Here is a 22466-nt window from a genome sequence, read left to right as displayed (position 1 = left end):
TCAACCCTGGCATAAAGAGATTTTGTTTGTTTGTTTAAAGATAAGATATCGTGTAGCCCAGGCTGGTCTCAAACTTGCTGTGTGTCCAAGAATAACCTTGACCTGACTCTTCTGCCTTGACTTGCTAAGTCCTGGAGTTATAGGCACATGCCACCACACGTAGTCTCATTTATAAATATTAAATTTTGTTTTACACTCGTGCTACATTATACATGTGAAGGTCAGAGGCCACCTTGCAGAAGTTCACATTATACATGTGATGGTCAGAGGCCACCTTGCAGAAGTTCACATTATACATGTGAAGGTCAGAGGCCACCTTGCAGAAGTTCACATTATACATGTGAAGGTCAGAGACCACCTTGCAGAAGTTCACATTATACATGTGAAGGTCAGAGACCACCTTGCAGAAGTTCACATTATACATGTGAAGGTCAGAGACCACCTTGCAGAAGTTCACATTATACATGTGAAGGTCAGAGACCACCTTGCAGAAGTTCACATTATACATGTGAAGGTCAGAGGCCACCTTGCAGAAGTTCACATTATACATGTGAAGGTCAGAGACCACCTTGCAGAAGTTGGTTTTCTCCTTCTACCTAGTGGGTACTGGGGTCATCAGGCTGCATGGTATTTACTCTGAATCATCTTATCAGTCCTAGTTTTCTTTAATAGAAAAGAAGGGGTAGGAAGTAAAACAAATACCTTAAATCTACAAGAACTTTTACTGGTAGTCCAAGAACATTTTGTTATATTTTAAGATTTATTTTTATTGTGGCTTAGAGGTTATGAGCATTTGCTGCTTTTGCAAAGGAACCACGTTCAGTTACCTGATATTTTGAAAACAAGCTTGAACTGTAGTAACCCTTTAAATTTACTTAAAACATTTTAAATCTCTTACTGGGTTTTTAACACCAAACAATAAAAAATATCCTTTCTATTTAAGAAGAAAACTCAAAAGCCAGTGTCCAAGATGGTGTGGGCCATGTGGCAATCTACAGTCTAATATTCTAACATGGAATTAAAACATGTGGCTCAAGAAAACCCATTTTCCCATTCATGCCAGTAAGGAAATTGTGCCTTCAGTAAATTATCATTCAAAAATATTTTTTGTTGTACCTGAGCAAATGAAAGGCATTTATTAGTTTTCATAAGTTAGTTTTGATTGAATGGCCACACTGTTTGATGAATCATCACCTCTCCTGATCATAAGATCTCTCCTGTTCAAATCTAATTTTTATTCATCTTTATGGTATCCATTGCTTTTCTTCTTCTGTGGAAACAAAAGTAAAACTTCTTCCCCAATGTAACACATATCCTGGTTTCCATTCTGAGGTTAACACAACTTTAAAATATAAAGGCTGATTTAATTCAGCATTTTTTTCTATTATCCAATGTCTCTCCACAGTTGTTATTCCTTTTTCATTAGCATTTTTTAAATATTTATTTATTATGTAGACAATATTCTGTCTGTGTATATGCCTGAAGGCCAGAAAAGGGCGCCAGACCTCTTTACAGATGGTTGCGAGCCACCATGTGGTTGCTGGGAATTGAACTCAGGACCTTTGGAAGAGCAGGCAATGCTCTTAACCACTGAGCCATCTCTCCAGCCCTTCATTAGCATTTTGAAAATTTAAAGTTAACAGAGCATAGTGCAGTCTATCTCTGGGGTCTTTATTAACCCTTTCTGTCTATTAAGCTTACCTTTTAAAGTACAATCAGATCTTTTTATAGCTGCTTGTCCTGTAGGATTGTGTGGCATATCTGTAATATGCTTTATGTTGTAATATGCAAAAAACTGTTTGATTTTACTAGAGACATTGTCAGTCTTAATTTGTACAAGTATTCCTATAATGACCATAACTACAATAAATGTGTAATTGCAGAATCAGCTTTTCAGAACTTGAAGCAGTTGCCCATTGAAACCATGCTATTATGCACATACTTTAATTTCCCAAACTCTGAAAAATGAAGAACAGTCATTTGCCAAATTTTACTTCTTTGGGTTTCCACCTGAAGGTAGTAGAATCTGGTTATGTAAAGAACAAGTAGAACATTTGGTTGCCAAGAGGAAGATAATCTTTCTCAAGACTTTGCTATTAATGTGGTGTTTCCTGCAAAATTCTGAGGCTTGTATCACATTTCCTATCAATAGCCGAACAGTTTCATCATTACCTTGTGCTGGAGGGCTTGGCAGACCATATGGGATCTGACATGTGTGACTTACAATGGATGATTTCTATTTTTGATTACTTGTTATAACCAAAAAAATAACAAACTCTGAATCATGTGGAATGAGATTGGAGTGCTCTCGAGTGGCAGGCAGCTGTGGTGAGTACTCACAGAGGCCCAGGCTGGCTGGTGGGACTTCACCTGTACAGCTGTACCACATGCTGGAGGGCCCAACAGCCACACCTATATCTACTGCTGAGTCGGCTGCTGAGTGCAGGTCCTGCACTGCCTGAGTGCAGGCATCACTGCCCTGCTGCCCAGGCCGAGGCCTGGCAAGACACATTAGTCCCACCACAGCTGTATCTTGTAGCTGCTGCCAACTGTAGCTTTTAACTAAATCTCTATTGTTTTATTTACCAATGAAGACTCAGAGTCAGAGGCTGGGGTGAAAACCTGGTAACTCCGAGAGGCTGAGGTCCAACTAGCAGCCCTTCCTCCTTCACTGGCATCTCAGAGAGTCCTTCCACCACACCAAAGTCCCTCCCTACTACTTCCTGTGTGTCTCTCTATTTGTGTTCTGAACTCTAACTCCCTAGGATTGGTTTCTGTCAACTAGTTGCTGCTTCAACTCCTGACCCATAGCTGCTTTTATTTAATTAACACAGTCTTGGGTTCCACAGTGTGATCTAATATCATGCAGAAGGCACTGCTGCACAAGCCTTGAGACCTTTAAAAATGTTTATTTTAGTTCTTAAATTATGTGTGTCTCTATGTGGTGTTTGAAACTGAGTGCAGGTGCCCATGGAGTCCAGAAGTGTCTTCCAGATCTGCTGGAGCTGTAGTTGCAGATGGTTGTGAGCGGTAGGTGGTGGTGGTGCATGCCTTTAATCCTAGCAGATTAGGAAGCAGAGGTAGGGCCCCTCTTGAGGCCAGCCTAATCTACAGTGTAGGTTCCAGGACAACTAGAGTTGTTTTATAGAAAAACCCCATTTGAAAAACAAACAAAACAAAACAAAACAAATAAACAAACAAAACCAAAAGCAGATAGTTGTGAGCTGCATGGTGTGGCTGCTGGGAACTAAGTTCAGGTCCTCTGGAAGAGAAGCCAGTGTTCCTAACCTGAGCCAGCTTCCAACCCAAACAAACAGTAGTATAAGTTTGTATTATGTATGTACATATTTATTTATCTTATGTGTTCATCTATCTGCCTGTATGTCTGTGAAACACATGCATACCTGGTATCCTTAGAGTCCAGGAGAAGGTGTCAGGTCCTCTAAAAGGAGAACTTTTAGTAGTTGGTTCTCTCCTTCCATCTTGAATTGGGCTCGTGATTGCCAAGTTTACACAGCAATTACCTTTACCTTCTGAGTCACATTGCCGGCCTCTAAGGAATTCTGTGTAAATGTAGGCTGGTGGGTATTGCTCACATCTATTCTGTATACATTACAGACATATGTGAACAAGGATTGTTCAATGATCCACGGAAGACCAGGATACTGAGATTTCACTCAACCCTTAGAGACCAGCATGCTGGTAGAGTCAGAAATGTGTGCAAATATGGCCAAAAATTGGAAGCCATCCCCAGGAAACAACAGAAGTCCTTGGATCTACAGCCAGGAGCTTCTGAAGGAGAGGGTTGGTAGACAAAAAGAGACCAGTCCTGGCTTAAAACCAACCAGAGGGAAGAAGTGATGGAGACAGAAACTCCACCATCCTCAGTAACCCAGTCAACATACTTCAGTGGCCATCAGGTGCTCACCTCTCCTGAACACCTCAGGTCCAAATGTGAAAAGTACAGTCTTCCTCTAGAAGCTCTTGATCCTGTAGGCCAGGCAGACATGCAAATGGAGAATGACCATGCATTGTGGGAAATTCACAACAGGTCAAAATAGTCTGCCAGGCTGGGAGAGAGGGGGAAGTGAACAAAGATTCAGTGAAGAAAAGAGACAGGCAAAGGAGACGGGAACTAGACAAAACTAGCTTTTACTGGATCTACACCACAAAGGTGTGTGTGTGTGTGTGTGTGTGTGTGTAATGTCTGAATATACCACGGCCTATAGAGGGTCAATTTGCATGAGGCAAGAAGGAAGTCCAGTTCAAAACAACTTGGTAACTGGTGTAGGTTCAAATTTTAGAAGTCTAACATCAGGCAATTTATTTTAGACATTTTTTTAAAAATGGTTTTTTATTTCCTGTGCATTGATGTTTTGCCCGCATGCATGTCTGTGTGAGGGTGTTAGGAATCGAACCCAGTTCTCTCAAAGAGCAGCCAGTGCTTGTAACTACTGAGCCATATCTCCAGCCTCTGTTTTAGGCATTCTAATCACAGTATAATTTGGAAAAGTTTTCTGGTGTAACATAATCCTGTGCGCACAATCAAATTTAAGGCATAATTACATTTGCACTCTTTCCAGAGCACAGGAAGATGGGCTCTGTAGCAGACTACATATGTCATCTAAAGTGTTGGCAGAGGACCTCGTGTGGTCTCGGTCATAAGGATAGCACAGAGATCACATAGGCTATTATCCTCCTCTGGTCCTATTTGTAAGAGTTGGGGAAGCGAGAATCAGCTGAGCTCAGTCATACAGATACTGCAAAGGTCACCAAGCTGTTAACCATATCCATTCCCAGCCTTCTGGGCAGAAAAAAAGGTTATACAGCTCTTCCTATGAGAGACAACCCTGCCTGTTAACATCCTGGTTCCCCTGGTGCTTATCTGTGCCCTTTACAAGTTAGAACTCTTCGATGCACACATCTCTTCGTGTTTATCTTTACACTTTAAGGCATCTTTAAGTCTTTACATCTTTAAATCTCACATTTTCCTTTTTGTTTAAAGACTGCTGACCTATATTAAAAGAAAATTTTCCTATAGTTTCAGTAACATTTATGACAATTTAGTACTTTCAGATTCTTTTTTTTTTTTTTTAAAGATGGATCACATGCAGATCTGGCTCAGCTCTTTGGTACTTTTCTTTCTTTTTTTTTAAAGATTTTTATTTACTTGTTTACAGTGTTCTGTCTGCATGTATGTCTGCAGGCCAGAGGGGGCACCAGATCTCATTACAGATGGTTGTGAGTCACCATGTGGTTGCTGGGAATTGAACTCAGGACCTCTGGAAGAACAATCAGTGCTCTTAACCTCTGAGCCATCTCTCCAGCCCCCAGTACTTTCAGATTCTAAGATATGCTGAGTAAACTCTGATACTTGAGAAACATAAGTAGAGGAATCTCTGCTACATAGTTTTAAGAGCAACCTGGGCTACCTTAGAACCTGTCTGAAAAAAAAATCAGGAACAGAAACCTTTCAGCACTCTCACAAGATGAACGATTGTAGAATATTAGTAAAGATGTGTTACATTTGTTTATGCTGTGAAACATTCGTTAAGATGTGTTGCATTTGTTTAACTCTGTGAAGTGGTGTTACTTTGCCTGTCTAAAACACCTGATTGGACTAAGAAAGAACTGAATGGCCAATTGCCAATTTCAAGGCAGGAGAAAGGACTGGCAGGCAGAGAGAATAAGGAGGAGAAATCTGGGAGGAAAAGATCAAGGAGCAAAAGGAGAAGAGAGGAGGACTCCAGGGACCAGCCACCAAGCTACACAGCAATCCACAGATTGGCTTTTGTTTTGTTTTTACTTTGTCGTTCAGGCAGTGCTCAGATAGCCCAAGCTGGTCTTGAGCGTCTTGAGGATGACCTTGTACTCCTAGTCCTCCGCCTGTGTCTCCCTGCTGTTGTGACTGACAGCGGTGAGCCACCACACCAACCAAGCATCTCTGGTTTCTTCTGCTACAGATCAGGTAGTAATTGCATTTTCCCAAAGAACAAACACATCCCTAACTGATGAATTTCACTGATTGCTGAAGGCAGAGAGCACTCTCCAAATCCACCAAACACATACTGAGAAAAACATGGAAATATGGAAACAAACTCTCAAATTAGTTCTTACAAAAATTTTCACCAGGGGGAGGAGAGATGGCTCAGCAGTTAAGATCATCAGCTGCTCTTCCAGAGGACACAGGTTCAATTCCCAGCACCCACAGGGCAGCTAACTACTGTATTGCCTATAACTCCAAGATCTGACACCCTCACACAAATATACATGCAGGCAAACACCAATGCACGTAAAATAAAAATTCTTTAAATTTTTTTTCACCAGCTCTCAAATGGTCTAATTCTCACCACACTATGATATAGATAAGACAGTAACTTGTTAGTTTTCCCTCAAATGAAAATGACCAATAAGGTACTAATTATACATAGCTTTTAATTACAAAGGCATTGTAAAGAATCAATACATTTTTGCAAAGTTGAGGAATGGCCAGAGAATATTACGTTAGTCTTTCTTCCCTCTTTCCCTGCCCCAGTTCACCATTTCTTCTTCCCTCCTCTCCTTCTTTGAATAACTCCTGGGCAAGAGCTGTGCCACTGAGCTACATCCCAACCCCCTAAGTACATTCAGTGTCTATATATTTACACATATTACATATAACTATTTACATATATTTGTGTGTATGTATGTGAAGATAGTATGCATATATGCATATGGACATTCACAGGTATGTGTGTGCACATGGAGACCAAAGGTTGACATATGATGTCTTTCTTTGATCTCTCTCCACATTGCTAGTTGACTTAGCCATTGTTGTATTGCTGTGAAGAGACACCATGGACACAGCAGCTCTTAGAAAGGAAAACATTTGCTACGCGGTGATGGCGCACGCCTTTAATCCCAGCACTCGGGAAGGTAGATCTCTGTGAGTTCAAGGCCAGCTTGGTCTACAAGAGCTAGTTCCAGGACAGGCTCCAAAGCTACACAGAAACCTTGTCTTGAAAAACCAAAATAAAGAAAGCATTACATTGGGGCTTGCTGCTTGCTTACAGTACCAGAGGTTTGGTCCATAATTGTGTTACACTTAGCCCATTATGCTCCATGAAGAAGGAAAGAGACTGCACTTGCAGGTTCCAAAGATTTTATTAAATCACCACATAAGCTGACTGACTAATCAGGGCTGCAGGACAAGGACTCTCCTAACAGCACTAAGTAGGGGCAGTAGTGGTGAAAAATAATATATCAGTGAAATCACAAATATTTGTTGCCAAGTTACAGTTACAATTTTCACCAATCAGGATTAGGAGCTTCCTTGAATGTATGTTCTATCATTGTAAATTAAGGCTTTCAGTCCAACCAGTCAGAGTCATTGTTCTTCCTGTTAGGAACAGCCACAATGTTTCTAAGGAGCTAAAGGTGTACAACCAGAGGACACATGTTTCTGTGGTTTAGGGAGGAGGCAGGTCAGCCATTGGAAAGTTCTCAGTTCCTCTAGGGCTTGGGAACCTGAACTTTCTTTCACCTTGCAAGTAAAATGAAGTCTGAAGACAAAATGGCAGTATTTGGGCCAAGGTGCTTTTGCCTGCACCCTTCAGCATCTTGGTGGGAAGCAGGGTGGCATGCAGGCAGACATGGATCCACAGACAACAGGAAGAGAGAGACACTGGACCTGACTTGGGCTTCAGAAACCCCAAATCCCACCTCCAGTGACACACTTCCTCCTCTAGGCCACACCCACTCCAAGGCCACACCTTCTGATCCTTTCAAAGAGTGCCCCTCCCTGATGAGTAAGCATTCAAATCCATGAGCCACTCTCATTCAAACACTACATTGATACAATATCTCCTGCTGAACCCTGAGTTCGTGAATTCCATTCAGCTGGTCAAGCTAAAGCTATCTTGCTCCAGAGATTACAGGCAGACCACCACAGCCACCCAACTTTCAAAAGCATACAGTCATCAAGAATTGTTCTTACTACTACCCTAATGCAAAGGGCATTTATACCCATTATAGTTCAATAACTTAGACACCTAGAAGGTGCATGCTAATAATTTATACCAATATATCACAAACCATATAAATTATTTGCTTAGAAATTTAAGTATGAATTCTAAAAAATGATACCCATTATAGTTCAATAACTTAGACACCTAGAAGGTGCATGCTAATAATTTATACCAATATATCACAAACCATATAAATTATTTGCTTAGAAATTTAAGTATGAATTCTAAAAATGATCTTAAATATACATTCTCCAGACAAACTCAGAAGTCAGTGTTTTTCATCTTAACATCTGTCAAGTATGCCGTATTGGCAGCGAAACCATAGGCAATCTGTAGGCGAGACTGCTGAAATGTCTATCTTTGTGGTTTGGGGACAGGGACTTGCTGTTTTGTCCAGTTCGGTCTTGAACTCCTGGGCTGGAGTGATCCTCCTCCACGAGTCTCCCGAGCAGACCGATCACACCTCCCTACCTGGTTATTTACACACTTTGGAAACCTGACGGTGGCTGGCTGAGATGAGACAAGCTGAGTAGATGTGAAAGGCTGGCTGATGCTTCTTGTGTTCACTTTAAAGCACTGAATTATGAAAGAATCCTGTTAGCATCCTCGGGTACAGCTAGTGACAGAGCACTTGCACAGGACCTTGGAATCTATTCCTACTACCACAGACACACAGACACACACACACACACACACAAGTCAGGCATGGTGGCTCATGTCTGTAGTCCTAGCATTTAGAAAAAGTAATCCTCCCAGAGGCGAGAGGACTAATGCAAACCGTGTACACTAATACAATATGGATTAGAGAGGAAGGAAATAATTTGTTTTCTAGAATTTTCACTTACTGTAATTAAGAAATCAAATATTTTATTTCCTATATGTAGGAATGAGGGTGCGTTGGTCAATTTTTTCTTTGCAGAGCTGGAAGCTATCAATTAAAGAGTGCTGTGCTTGGATGGAAGAACAGCGGGAGAGCAAGGCATGACGGCGCATGATGGTGCATGCCTATAACCTCAGCATGCGTAAGGCGGAGTTCCAAGGTAGCCTGAGCTACACAAAGAGAGACCCTACCTTTAAAAAATAGACAGTAACAATAAGTATTCTATCCAGAAGATGCCCAACACTGTTCCTTTTCTGAAGATAAAAGCATCTGCTTAAAGAACGTAGGCAAGTGGATCTCTGTGAGTTCGAGGCCAGTTCCAGGACAGAAACTCTGCCTCAGAAAAGAAACAAACAAAGAACTTCAGTGTTGATGTGATAAATTATTATCGAGTATCTGGGGAGACTTATTATTCAAATGTCTTGACTGAACTCTATATACATAGGAACTGAACTATAAGGACAAAAGGCAATTTGATCCTAACATGTGTAGGAAATAGCCTGAGTTTAGGCTAGAAATATAAACAATCAAAACTGGAGGTTTTTTAAAACTCAACTGACCTTATAATATTAGAATAGAAATATTAATAACTTCAAAATGTCACCTGTCACTTGTAATTTTAGCCAAAGCACTAGAGTTGTGAAAACCTGGAAGGAAGACTTTCAGGCTGGAATGAATGGGAAAGGTTTGGATAACAGTTAAAAAAAATCATTGATAATTTCAAAACAAGTTGGCCTATGGAAAAGGAATTCTTCATGATCGAACCCATAATAATTGGTTGGTGACGCAGGCCTGCTGCAGGTGACCGAGAGCAATGGAGACACAAAACCGAGTCTCTACAGGGGTCCTGGACTCCTCACTCCTCTGGGGGCCTGTCGCTCGCCTCCTTCCTGCGAAAGAGGATGAACACGGACTTCACTGTGCCGTCACCACTCTGCTGGGAAAAGCACAGGAAGGTGGCCCAGAGGAAACCGCACAGTCCTGTGTACGCTGTTCTCCAGTGCACAGGGACAAGGCTGAAGTTGGTCAGCTGTAGTGTAGAAAGAGTCTGTTAGGAATGCATAGGTAACAGTTTGTTTTGGGTTTTGTTTTTTTTCCACGCTAGGAACTGAACTTTTGACCCAGCACATGACAGGCAAATGCTCTACCATTGAGCCAAGGCCCAGCCCCAGATTCTCTTTTTTTTTGTTTTTTTTTGTTTTTGGTTTTTTCGAGACAGGGTTTCTCTGTGGTTTTGGAGCCTGTCCTGGAACTAGCTCTTGTAGACCAGGCTAGTCTCGAACTCAGAGATCCGCCTGCCTCTGCCTCCCAAGTGCTGGGATTAAAGGCGTGCGCCACGGATTCTCTTTTATTATTGGTTGTGAGCCTAGCCTTTAATGGCTGAGCCATCTCTCCAGCCTCTAGCCCCAGATTCGCTATAGCTTGGCACTCACCTGCACAAAGGGCCAGTACATCAGACCACTCTGGAATAAAGAAAGCCCACATTAGAATGCTGTCTAGTTACAAAACAAAAGCAGAGTTCATTCTATAAGACACTAGAAATGTCAGGCATGTAGGCTGCCCAGCAAGGACTGGATTGCACTCTGAGCTGATGAAATGGAGACTTCCTGACACCTTGCAAATAGAGCAGGTGGAGACTTAAGGCACAGCTTGTAACTGAGGACACCTTTTGTTAGCTATAAGTGTGGAATGAAAAGTCAGCATGAGATTCTGGAAGCAAAAGACACTTTTAAATAATCACATGTATTTATATATTATAATTTCCAAGTGAGTATCAGAATATAATATATATTTTTTTAATATTTATTTATTTATTATTTATACAGTTAGCCAGAAGAGGGTACCAGACCTCATTATAGATGGTTGTGGGCCACCATGTGGTTGCTGGGAATTGAACTCAGGACCTTTGGAAGAGCAGGCAATGCTTTCAACCGCTGAGCCATCTCTCCAGCCCCATATTATACGTTTTATATCAGTGAATTATTCAAAGTATATTCCAAATCAAAAGAAATTTTTTTCTGAGATAGGGCCTCACTATGGTGTCATTGGTTGGCCTGGAGTTTGGCCCACACTATAAATCAGGCTGCCTTAGAATTCACAGAGATCCGCCTGCCTCTGTCTCCCACTGCTGGGACAAAAAGGCATGTGTTACCACACCTGGCTAATAGAAACAGTTTTTGTTTGTTTGTTTTTGTTTTTCAAGACAAGGTTTCACTGTACAGCTTTGGCTGTCCCGGAACTTGCTTTGTAGAGCAGGCTGGCCTCATACTCAGAGATCTGTCTGCCTCTGCCTCCTGAGTGAATGCTATCTCTTGGTACAGAACAAGATTAGCTGACACTACAAAATTTCTTCTTACATATATTTAGTGTGTGTGTGTGTGTGTGTGTGTGTGTGTGTGTGTATAGGTAGGTAGGTCGGAAGATACTTGCAGAAGTCTTTGAGACTGAACTCAAGTTCTCAGACCTGGTGGCAAGCCCCTTTACCTACTGAGTCATCTTGCCAACATTTTAATTTTTAAAATCATTTTTTTATTTATTTGCTTTTGTAATTGGGTCTTGCTCTACAGTTCGGTTTGGTCTCAAACTAATAGTGTCCTCCTGCCTCAGCCTCCTGAGTGCTGGGGTTATAAGTATGAGCCACTATACTTCAATAATTAATTTTTAAAAATATATATATGAGGGGTTGGAGAGATGGCTCAGTGGTTAAGTGCATTGCCTGCTCTTCCAAAGGTCCTGAGTTCAATTCCCGGCAACCACATGGTGGCTCACAACCATCTGCACTGAGATCTGGTGCCCTCTTCTGGCCTGCAGACATACACACAGACAGAATATTGTGTACATAATAAATAAATTATATATATACACGAGCCAGGCAGTGGTGGTGCACGCCTTTAATGGCAGCACTTGGGAGGCAAAGGCAAGAGGATCTCTGTAAGTTCAAGGCCAGCCTGGTCTACAAGAGCTAGTTCCAGGACAGGCTCCAAAGCTACAGAGAAACCCTGTCTCGAAAAATCAAAATAAATAAAATTAAAAAATAAAATATATACATGAGCCAGTTGGCAAATCTTTAATTCTAGCACTTGGGAGGTAGAGTATGTATGGGGTGTGTTGTGTGTGTGTGTGTGTGTGTGTGTGTGTGTGTGTGAAAGACAGGATTTTTTCTGCAGGAACACAGAAATCAGCTTGAAGGACCTTCCACTGGCCAACTCTGGAATGCTTGCAAGCATCAAAATTAATTAAACATCACAATGAATTATAAACTGCTGGAAGAAAAAAACTGCAGAGTACACACCCACCAGCCATAAAGGAGACTCCAGAGTACATACCCACCATAAAGGAGACCCCAGAGTACATACCCATCATAAAGAAGACCCCAGAGTACATACCCACCATAAAGAAGACCCCAGAGTACATACCCACCATAAAGAAGACCCCAGAGTACATACCCACCATAAAGAAGTGGACAGAAGAGCCCGCCCTTGCTCACAGTCCAAAGCTGAGTGGCACCTGGTGAACACTAGGGCCGGGAAGACTCACCACACAGTACTCAGCACAGCAGGGTAGTCAGAAATGGTGCAGAGGTTAAGCTGTGCACAAGTACCTAGCATGCACAAGACCCTGGATGATAGCCCCAGCACTGTAGGAAAGAGGGAAGGTGAAGGAAGGGGAAAGAGAATGGAGGAGAAAGAGGCTCAGACTACTTGGAAGATTGTGTGATCCCAGCTACTTGAGAAACTGAGCAGGAGGATTGCAAGTTCTACATCTGCCTAGGAAACTTAGTAAGTCACTTCCTCAAAAATGATTGGTAAAAAAACGCTTGGTATAACTCATGGGTAGCACGCACGTCTAGCATGCTTGGGGTCCACTGCAAAAAAAAAAAAAAAATAAGTAAATAGGGCTGAGGATATGGTTCAGTTGGTAGAATGTTTGCCTAGCATTCACAAATCTCTGGGTTCAAGTCTCAGCTACATAATGAGCTCAAGAATAGCCTTAGCTACATAAGACAATAATTTCAATAATAATAACAATAATAGACTGGGGTAGGTAGGGAGTGATAGGTTACTTGCCTAACGTATGTGAGGACCTGGGTCTAATCCCAGTGCTGGAAAGGAAATAAAGACATAAGGCATGCCAAGAATCCTAGGTCTTGCACCAAGGCAGTACTAAGGGAAGAGATTACCAATGACCTGTACTGCCAATTCCGCTTCCTCTTCTTTCTAACATTTGACATACAGCACAGTGTGGTAGCCAACAACGCCTATAATCTCAGCACTCAGGAGGCTGAGGAAGGATTACTGTACATTTGGGGACAAGCCTTGAGTACAGAGTAGGTTTGGGCCAGCCTGGGCTACAAAGTGAGACCTTGTTTCAAAACAAACAACAAAATCAATACATGTTTAAATTAATAAAACATGTCATATGTGTGTATCTCTCTTGAATCTGATATAATGGGAAACCTCACTCCCTTCTAAAATAAAGGACAAGGGCCGGGCGGTGGTGGCGCACGCCTTTAATCCCAGCACTCGGGAGGCAGAGGCAGGCGGATCTCTGTGAGTTCGAGGCCAGCCTGGTCTACAAGAGCAGGTTCCAGGACAGGCACCAAAGCTACAGAGAAACCCTGTCTCAAAAAGCCAAAAAAAAATAAAAATAAAAAAATAAAGGACAAGGAAGTCACATTCCAAGGACGCTGTAGAGGCACAATTTCTACCCCAAGAGAAGTAGAAAGAGTTCTAAACCCCTTCCTTGCAGGAAATGTCTCTAACTATGGGGACTTTGGGGTTCTCTGGCTTCAGATCTCCAGCCTACCTTCAATCATCAAATGGACATTGCTGGTTCTGGGCTCAGATCCATCCACCAGAAGATCCTGGAAACACTGCAAGTGACAGCTCAATGTGGCTTCATAGTGTCTTGGCTTTTGTGTCTTTAAACCGAGAACCCCTCCACTAAACAAACACTTCTACCTCCAAGCTATAGCTCTACCCTCAGCACTGCTAAGATGCTCTACCCCAGACAGAGACTAAGTACATGTAAGACATTAGCGATATATTTTGGGATCCTGACAATTTATCTGATTGTTATTATTAGTTGAATCAGTCTAGTGCTGGGTCAAAGCTGAGAAATGTCACTGACTTTGCCAGGCCTGAAGACAAGCCCTCACTGAATGCATGGGTAGCGTTGGTTCAATATAGACCTTTGTCCTGAAGAAAGAACACAGCAGTAGATTTGCTTCACTAGCAATAAGCCTGGGAAACACCTCGGTGACATGGAGAAGGCTCTTTCACAGGACTCAACAGAACACTCACATCGCTGCACCAACAGTGGGGACGATACCTTGACGGCCCACTGACCACAATTCCTGTTTTACAAATAGGTTTGGAAACCTATTGAATAAATTGTGATTGCTGATCAGAATAAATCTAATGAAGTAAGAAATCATCGTGAACACCTGCCTGAATGCAGCGACAGTGTTTATTTCCTGTCCCTGAGAAGCAGATGCACCGACCTACAGTCTCAGGTACTTGGGAGGCTGAGGTAGGAAGGTTACGTGAGCCCAAAAGTTGTAAACTAGTTTGGGTGACATCATGAGATATTCATTTTCAAATTAAAACAAAATGTCACAAAATTGAGACAATGCTTTTTGAAATATTGGATTCCCAGATCAACCAAAGTTGATTAAGTCTAACTTAATCATGGTTGTTTTGAGTCCATCCTAGTGGCATAAACCTGTAATTCCATCTCCTCCAGAGGCTGAGGTCCCAGGAGAATCACCAGTTTCAGGGTTGTCTGAGCTAAGTGAACTGAATGCCAATCTGGTCAATTTATAGAGATCATTGCTCAAGAAAGGAAAGAGGGAAGTATTGAAAGAAAAAGAGAGTGGAAGGGAGGAAAGAAAAAAGCAGGAAGAAAAGGAAGGGAAAGGGGGAAGAAGGGAAAGAAAAAGAGAGTGGAAGGGAGGAAAGAAAAAAGCAGGAAGAAAAGGAAGGGAAAGGGGGAAGAAGGGAAAGAAAAAGAGAGTGGAAGGGAGGGAAGAAAAAAGCAGGAAGAAAAGGAAAGGGGGAAGAAGGGAAGAGACTGAAAAAAACCTAGGTGGGCCAGCAAGATGGCTCAGTGGGGAAAGGAGCTTGCTGCTAAGTCCGAGGACCTGAGTTCAACCTCTGGAATCCACACAGTGAAGGAGAGATCTCCCACACTCCTAAGCCCCATCATTCCACTAGATAAATAATATCACTGTTGGGGGTGCTCACGCATGTGCGTGGAGCTCAGGGACCACTGTGAGAGTGGCCATGTGAGTCCTCAGGCTTGGCAGCAAACTCCTTTACCCAATGAGCCTTCTCAACAAATGTTAAAAATATTTAAAAAGATACAATTAGATTTTCAAAAGCCAGCCTTACCTTATATGTATTCCAGAATTTTTGCTTCAGGTCCAAAAATATGTCATCCTTTCCCTGGAGAACGCTCATACCTATTTACAGAAACATAACAGAAGGAGTTCAGAAGCAGAACGACCACTGTCTCATCCCAACAGCATCCAGGCACATCCAGTTCCAACCATTCACTATGTGGCTGTTGACCCAACAGGAAAACAGAAATATCTGTTTTAAAACCGAATTTAAAGGAACACCAAGTAGGAAGTAAGAATAGCCAGGTATAAAAGTTATAGCAGAATTATTCTTTATCTAAACAAAGAATCCACAAAATGCAAACTAATCCTAGTATTGGATAATGAGCTCGCTGGTGTCTTTCTAGTTTGTGTTTATTTCACATTTATTTGTTTATTGTGTGTTTGCATTTGCCACTGCCCAAGTGTGGAGGCCAAAGAACAACGTGCTGAGGTCAGTTCTCTTTCCACCCTGTGGGCTCCACGGTGGTCAGGGTTAGGAGCAGGTGTCTTTCCTCACAAGTATGTATACCACATGCTGTGGATAAGGTTGCAAGCCGCAGTGTAGGTGCTGGAAAGTGAAGCCTGGCCTTTTGCAAGAACAACTGTTCTTAACTGCTGAGTCATCTCTCCAACCCTGGCTGTCCTGGAACTCACTCTGTAGACCAGCCTGGCCTCGAACTCACAGAGATCCACATGTTTCTGCCTCCGAGTGCTGGGATTAAAGGTGTGAGCCACTACACCCAGCTCATTTGTTGTTTTGTGAGACAGGACTTCAAGTATCACAGGTTGGTCTCAAACTCACTATTAGATAGCCAAAGATGATTTGATCCTTTGTCTCTGCCTCTCATGTGCTGGAAAAGTACAGGTGGGAACCACCATTCCCAGACATGTGTTGCTGGGAGCAGAGTCCAGAGTCCAAGCCCTCTGCCAACTGAGTTGCAGCCCTGGCACCAACTTTGAAAACAACAACAACAACAAATTAACCTTTCCCCCCTTTCTTCTCCTTCCTTTCCTTTGTTCTTTTTAAGTTGTGCTGGGATTAAACCTGGGGCCTCCAGCATGGTAAGCCCACACTCTAACAAACTCTCACCTAACTTCATTCCTTTAAAGATACAAACTACTGGGCCCTGGACATTCCAGCAACTACAATTTTCCCATCAGTATATTCTAAGCAGAGTTTAACATTCGAGAAATAGAGCCAGAACCTTACTATTAAAGGTGTGTAAAAACAACCCTTAAAAATTCTGACAGCCCTGATTGTGCACTTAGGGGGATGGGGGTGGGAATAAGAGTGTGTTATTAGTCAATTACACAAGACAGAACCCAGCAACTGTTGTAGTACTGTGACCTGCTTACCCAGTTAATGCTAAGTCCTTACATCAGCACGTCACATGACTGCCTTACAGCTAATTAGTCATGGTGGCACTGGAAAGCTAGCGAGCAAGAGGCTGAGGCAGGAGGACTGCCATGAACACTACACAGCGTGGCTTTGTCTAAAGAAGTGTTTAGCGAGGCAGGCAGCAAGCCCGTGTCCAGGTGCAGGCCCTGACCATCAGTTTTGAAGGAGCTCATGTTCCCCTTCACTGGAACATGAAGGAGGGAGACTGAACCACAAATCTGGAAGCAAGACGCAGCAAAAACCCAGAGGGGGTGATCATATCAGAGGCCTCAGGCCTTCACCCTAGGTGTCTCCCGCACTCCGGGACAGCACCATTTCCCAGTTTCCTACTATGACTACCAACATCAAGATGAAGAACATGGCTGAAGCCTGGATTATGCTGTCTTCTGGTGAACTTCCAAATCCCTCCATCCATGTCTCCTCATTCTGTAACATGCATGGGAATTGTGAGAGTATCCGCCTTATTATTGTATTCGTATTACCTTAGTATTGTGATATCTCAAAGATCCAATAGGAATCTAGCCTGTCAAGTCACAGGACTTGACTAACCCTTCGTCACTGCACCAAGGGTCAAGCCATCCAGCCCAGCGTGAAGAGAACTCCTTCTCAGGTACACAACCCCCTCCCATTCTCCCTGTGACTCCCTGCCCCTCACCTCAGGGAACTCTTGTTGCCCAAGCAAGACTAAGGCCCTGGAAATGACTTCTCTGTAATCTCAGGTTCCACCCGCTCTGCCCCCAGAGTCACCGATCCCCTCATTTTTGAATTGGTGTATTGGCTGTGTGGTTTTCCCAGAACAGGTAGAGCACAAGGATGCAGCTACTAGGAGGTTAGCTAAGCCAAAGTCTCTTGGATGTATCCTTTTCTGGAGGAAAATAGACCCCACACTCACTTACTCACTCATTCTTGAACACCTTAGCATCTCAGCTCTGACACCAACCCACTGAATCCCTGGCACGCTGGATCTCCAGTTTTCCGGCCAGCAGCCCCCAAATTCTTCCCCAAGGAAACCTTAAATCCCCTAATATCCAGTCTTCCTGTTGCTGCTTCAAGGCCTCGTTCCAGCCCTGCCTCCCTGGCCGCAGAGTTGTCACCTCCTGCCTCAGCCCCAGTGGTTTCTGATCTCAGGTCTCTGCGATCCCCAATCTTCCCCACTCCCCGAGCCTCCTGCCGGGCCTGTAGTGCCCCATCCCAGACTCCGATCTGCGCCTTGGCCCCTCACCGACGTAGAAGGCCGACAGGTATATGGGCCCACCGACAGTCTGGTCGCACAGCACCTTGGCCAGGACCGTGCGCGGCGCGCGGCCCGGCAGCGCGCGCTCCAGAAGACGCAGCCACACGTAGTTGAAGTTGCCGTGGAAGGTTACGGCCAGGGTGGCCACGCGGCGTGTCTGGCGCCAGTCGGCCGGGCCTCCCCGCAGCCTTTGCTGCAGCGCATCACCCGCCGAGAAGAGGCCGGCGTAGAGCAGCACGTTGGTGGGCCACGGATAGCGCTGCGCCGCGCGTGGAAACACACGCCACCAACTCGCCATACCGCCCAGGGTGCCTTCCGCTCCTACACACCTGATTGAGCCGCAGGCGCCAGGGCGATTGGATATCACTATGCACACCCAGCCCGCGTGCCCAATCCCGTCACGGTTGGCCATCGGGAGGGCGGAGCCTCTGCAGCATAAGGGGTCCACCCAGTTTGGGCAATTTACAAGAAATCTCCAGAAGAAGGAGAGGCGCTCAGACAAAAAGCAGAAATGTCATTACCAAAGGCCGGGCATTGTAAGAACTGTGGCTGCCACCGGGGCATTGGTGATGACCTCACGACTTTGTGAATATGCCAAAAACCAGCGGCTCCTACACTTTAAAATCGAAATTTGTTTGTTTGTTTGTTTGAAAGGGGATCTCATGTGTTCCAAACTGAGCCCCAACTCCGTATTTAGCTGAGGACGACTTTCAACTCCCGTTCTTCTGCCTCCACTTTCCATGTTCTGGGATTACAGGTTTGGGCCACAGGGTCCAACTTAAAGTGGACTTAAATTTTGTGACACGTGAATCCTATTTCTAAAGATGTGGGGCTGAAAAGAAGCTCTGTAGTAGTGCAGAAAGCCCCGGCTTCAGTTTCCCACTATTGCAATAAAAATGAAAAAAGCAAGCTAGCTCTGCTACCAAAGTGTCAATGTACTTGAGATGCTTGTATGCAGGGAATTCATTCTTTTAGCACACAATACGTAGCCTTTCTACGTCACTACGGGCCAAACGTCAAAGGTTAGGCTGAGACATTTCCTGAATGAAATAGTACTGGATGATGTATCGACTACTCTCCCCACTTCAGCTTGTGTCTCAGTGACCCTTGCCACCCCCAAACAGGTTTGGAGACCTATGGTACCTGCTCCAAAAGCAAAGGTGAGAAGGCATATGGGCAGCAGTTAGAAACTGACGTTCTGCAACCCATTTGACCCTTTTCCTGCCTGTTCCTCGTTCCTTGATAGCCAGTCTCTCATTCAGTATCGCTCCTCTCTTCTGTTTGTTCAACATATTAATTTTTCCTTTCTTTAAAAAAATCTAACTCCTTTTAAAGGATATTTTCTTTTGTTTATATTTTTGATTTTTATTTTTAGTGTGTGTGTTGCCTGCACATTAATATCACGCCAGGTTTCCACAGAGTCACACACATCATTAGCTACCACGGGGGTGCTGGAATTAAACTTGGGTCCTCGAGTGGTGAAGGGCAGTTCTCTCCTTCCACTTCATAAATCCTGGGATTGAATTCAGGCAGTCAGACTTGGAGACAAGTGCCTTAATCTTTTAAATCCTCTCACTAACTCAGTGTTTTAATTTTGAAATAATTCCAGACTTCAAAATATGTAGCAAAATTATAGAAAGGAAGCTGGATGTGATGGCAGACCTTGTCATTCCTGTACTCGGGGTAGGAGCTGCTGAGGCCACCCTAGGCTATATTACAAGATGCCATCTGAAGAAAACAAAAACAAAAAATACAAAGAATTCCCACATACCTTTGATCTTTTGTTTTGTTTGCGTCCAGGGCTCAAGTAACCTAGCCTCATCTTCCTAATCCTCCTGCTTCTGCCACAGTGCCCAGTCACCACATACTCTCTTCCCAATCCTCCCCACGTGTTGACATCTTGCATAACCATAGTAAGATTATCCAAACAAGGAAATAGGAGCTGTTGTAATAGAGTTACCCATTTACATGCTGATCTTCCTTAAGTTGGTGCCAGAAAGTCCCTTTCTCTCACCCTGAGCTGCCGCACTGCTGACCTACTTCAGTCCGAGCCATAGACCAGTTCTCTAAGATTGTTCCTACCTATGAGTTATTTTTATAAGCTGAATTGTCTCCTAGCCTGATTTATACATTGAAACCATAACTCTTGGTACTTAAGAATGTGACTATATCTGGAAACAAAGACCTTACAGAAGTGACCCAGTAAAAATGAGGTCATGAGGTAGACAAGACAATCTGTATGGTGTCTTCATAAGAGAAAATAGACTTATCAAAAGACACCATAGTGGATTCACACAGAAGAAAAACTATGGGTGGCTGGCTATTTGGACTGGTTATGGTGTCCTTGCTTGTATTTCTAGCACTTGAGAGGTAGAGGCATAGAGTTAAGAGTTCAAGATTAGTATCGTCTACACAGTGAATGAGTTTGAGGCCAGCCTGGACCATATAGACTCTGACTCTAAAAACCAAAATGGAGGACAGCAAGATGGCTTGGGGGGAAAGGTACTTTCTCCAGAATGCACATGGTAGAAGGAGGAATTTGTAGGAATTTGACTCCTACAAATTGTCCTATGACCTTCCCACATGCCATGCCATGTCCACTTGTATATACATACACACAGAGAGAAAGACACAGACACAGAGAGGCAGCGGAGAAAAAACTGAAAAGGAAGGAGGAAGTGGGGGAGAGGAGAACTAAAAGGGATGGGAGAAGGTGATACTCTGTGTCTATAAGTAAAAGAAAGGGTTCAGAATAGATCTAGCTTGACCTTGGCCTTCCACCTTCCCGAACTATAAGAAAATATGTTTCTATTGACCCTAGTCTGCAATATCATTACCACAGTGCACAGAAACGAATTCATCCTTCCTCTTCAGCCCCTGGGACTCTCTCTGCCAATGTCTGTGCCTTGACTTTCCATACTGCCCACTCACCGGTTTCCAGTGCTCTCATTGTTCTACCACTGGTCCTAAGTGAATCTGTCAGATTTTCCCCAGCTAGGCGAGCTTTTAGCTCAGCAACATATCTGTTTATTACTTATGTTATGTGTTATGTCTTAGTTATGGTTTTTATTGTATGATGAAACACTATGATCAAAAAGCAAGTTGAGGAATGTCTTAATTTGGGGTTCTGTTGCTGCAAGGAGACACCATGACCACAGCTCATGTGGGAGGTCCCTCTATCTATGTGTTGTTTTTATTGGTTAAAGAATAAAGCTGCTTTTGGAAAATGGCTAACAGAGTAAAGCTAGGCAGGAAATCGAAACAGAGATGCAGAGAGAGTAGACAGAGTCAGAGAGAAACCATGTAGCTGCCACAGGAGACAGACACCTCTGCTGGAGCCCACTGAAACTTTGGCAGTAGGCCACGACCTTGTGGTGATACACAGATTAATGGAGGTGGGCTAGTTTAGGATATAAGAGCTAGCTAAAAAATATGCTTAAGCTATTGGCCAAACTGTATTGCAAATAATATTGTTTCTGTGTGATTATTTCGGGTGTTAGCAGCTGGGAACAAATGAATAGCCTCTGACTACAGATTTCAGGAGTCTGGATGGCCAGGAAACAAATGAGTAGCCTCCGTCAATACACAGCAACTCTTTTTTTTAAAAAAAGAATTATGATTTATTTAACTTTATTTTATGTTCATTGGTATAAAGGTGTTAGATCCCCTGGAACTGGATTTTCAGACAGTGTGAGCTGCCATATGGGTACTGAGAATTGAACCCAGGTCCTCTGGAAGAACAGTCAATGCTCTTAACCATTGAGCCATCTCTCCAGCCCTCCATAACAATTCTTATAAAGGAAAAAAAATTTTTTTTGCCTCAAATTTGTTTAATTAAATATGTGTATAATTTTAGTTACGTACATAAACTGTTGATATGCTTACACAGTGTAGTGTTTGAAAGAAAATGACCCCCAAAGGGAGTTGATGTGGGAGTGTCATATATCAATCTGTTGATTTCATTGGTTAAGCAATAAAGAAACTGCTTGCCCTCATAGGTTAAAACATAGGTGGGAGGAGTAAACAGGACAGAATGCTGGGAGGAAGAGGAAGTGAGCTCAGACTCGACAGCTCTGCTTGCTGGAGCAGAGACACCATGCCCCGCTCCCGGGCAGACACACGCCTTGAAGCTCCAACCCAGGATGGACTAGGCTAGAATCTTCCCGGTAAGACCGGTTCTCACAGATTATTAGAGATGGGTTGATCGGGATATCAGAATTAGCCAGTAAGGGCTAGAGCTAAAGGGCCAAGCAGTGTTTAAATGAATACAGTTTGTGTGTTGTTATTTCGGGGCATAAGCTAGCCAGGCAGCTGGGGTGCCAGGGATGCAGCCCCGCCGCCTCCAATTACTACAGGGAGTGGCACTAATGGGAGGTAAAGTTTTGTTGGAGTAGGTGTGGTCTTGTTGGAGGAAATGTATCACTGTAGGGGTGGGCTTTGAGGTCTCCTATGGTCAAGCTATACAGTGAGACAGTTCAGTTCCTGTTGCCTGTTGATCAAGGTGTAGGATTCTCAGTATCAGCACCCTCTGTGCCTGCATGCCACCATGTCACCATCATGGACTA

At 43.4% G+C, this 22466-nt stretch overlaps 1 protein-coding gene across 5 annotated transcripts; it reads right to left on the bottom strand.

Annotated features, from left to right (window-relative positions):
* Positions 1-7124: 7124 nt before the first annotated feature.
* Positions 7125-19739, bottom strand: Mpv17l (MPV17 mitochondrial inner membrane protein like). Of its 5 annotated transcripts, none has more exons than XM_041676366.1 (5): positions 17890-18283; positions 15279-15349; positions 13693-13759; positions 10320-10349; positions 7125-9776 (listed from the first exon to the last, which is right to left on the bottom strand). In XM_041676366.1, exons 1-5 carry the CDS (start codon positions 18197-18199, stop codon positions 9640-9642), a joined length of 615 nt encoding a protein of 204 aa, XP_041532300.1. In that variant the 5' UTR covers positions 18200-18283; the 3' UTR covers positions 7125-9639. The 5 variants fall into 5 exon arrangements, with proteins under 5 accessions (XP_041532300.1, XP_041532304.1, XP_041532301.1 ...); XM_041676368.1 differs by having other exon boundaries at positions 9666-9916; XM_041676370.1 differs by lacking the exons at positions 13693-13759; positions 17890-18283 and adding an exon at positions 19673-19739 and having other exon boundaries at positions 7125-9916.
* Between the last annotated feature and the right edge of the window lie 2727 nt (positions 19740-22466).

The sequence above is a fragment of the Microtus oregoni genome, unplaced genomic scaffold (assembly GCF_018167655.1).
Source record: "Microtus oregoni isolate MIOR12 unplaced genomic scaffold, Mior012 000027F_ref0000203, whole genome shotgun sequence".
NCBI lineage: Eukaryota > Metazoa > Chordata > Mammalia > Rodentia > Cricetidae > Microtus > Microtus oregoni.
This window is presented reverse-complemented; position numbering and strand designations above follow the sequence as displayed.

Coding starts and splice junctions, on each gene's coding strand:
- Mpv17l (XM_041676366.1), bottom strand. CDS start 18,199: ATGGCGAGTTGGTGGCGTGTGTTTCCACGCGCGGCGCAGCGCTATCCG. Junction 15,350..17,889: donor CCTGTCGGCCTTCTACGTCG/GTGAGGGGCCAA, acceptor TTCTGTAAATAG/GTATGAGCGTTCTCCAGGGA. Junction 10,350..13,692: donor TGTCCATTTGATGATTGAAG/GTAGGCTGGAGA, acceptor TCTTTATTCCAG/AGTGGTCTGATGTACTGGCC.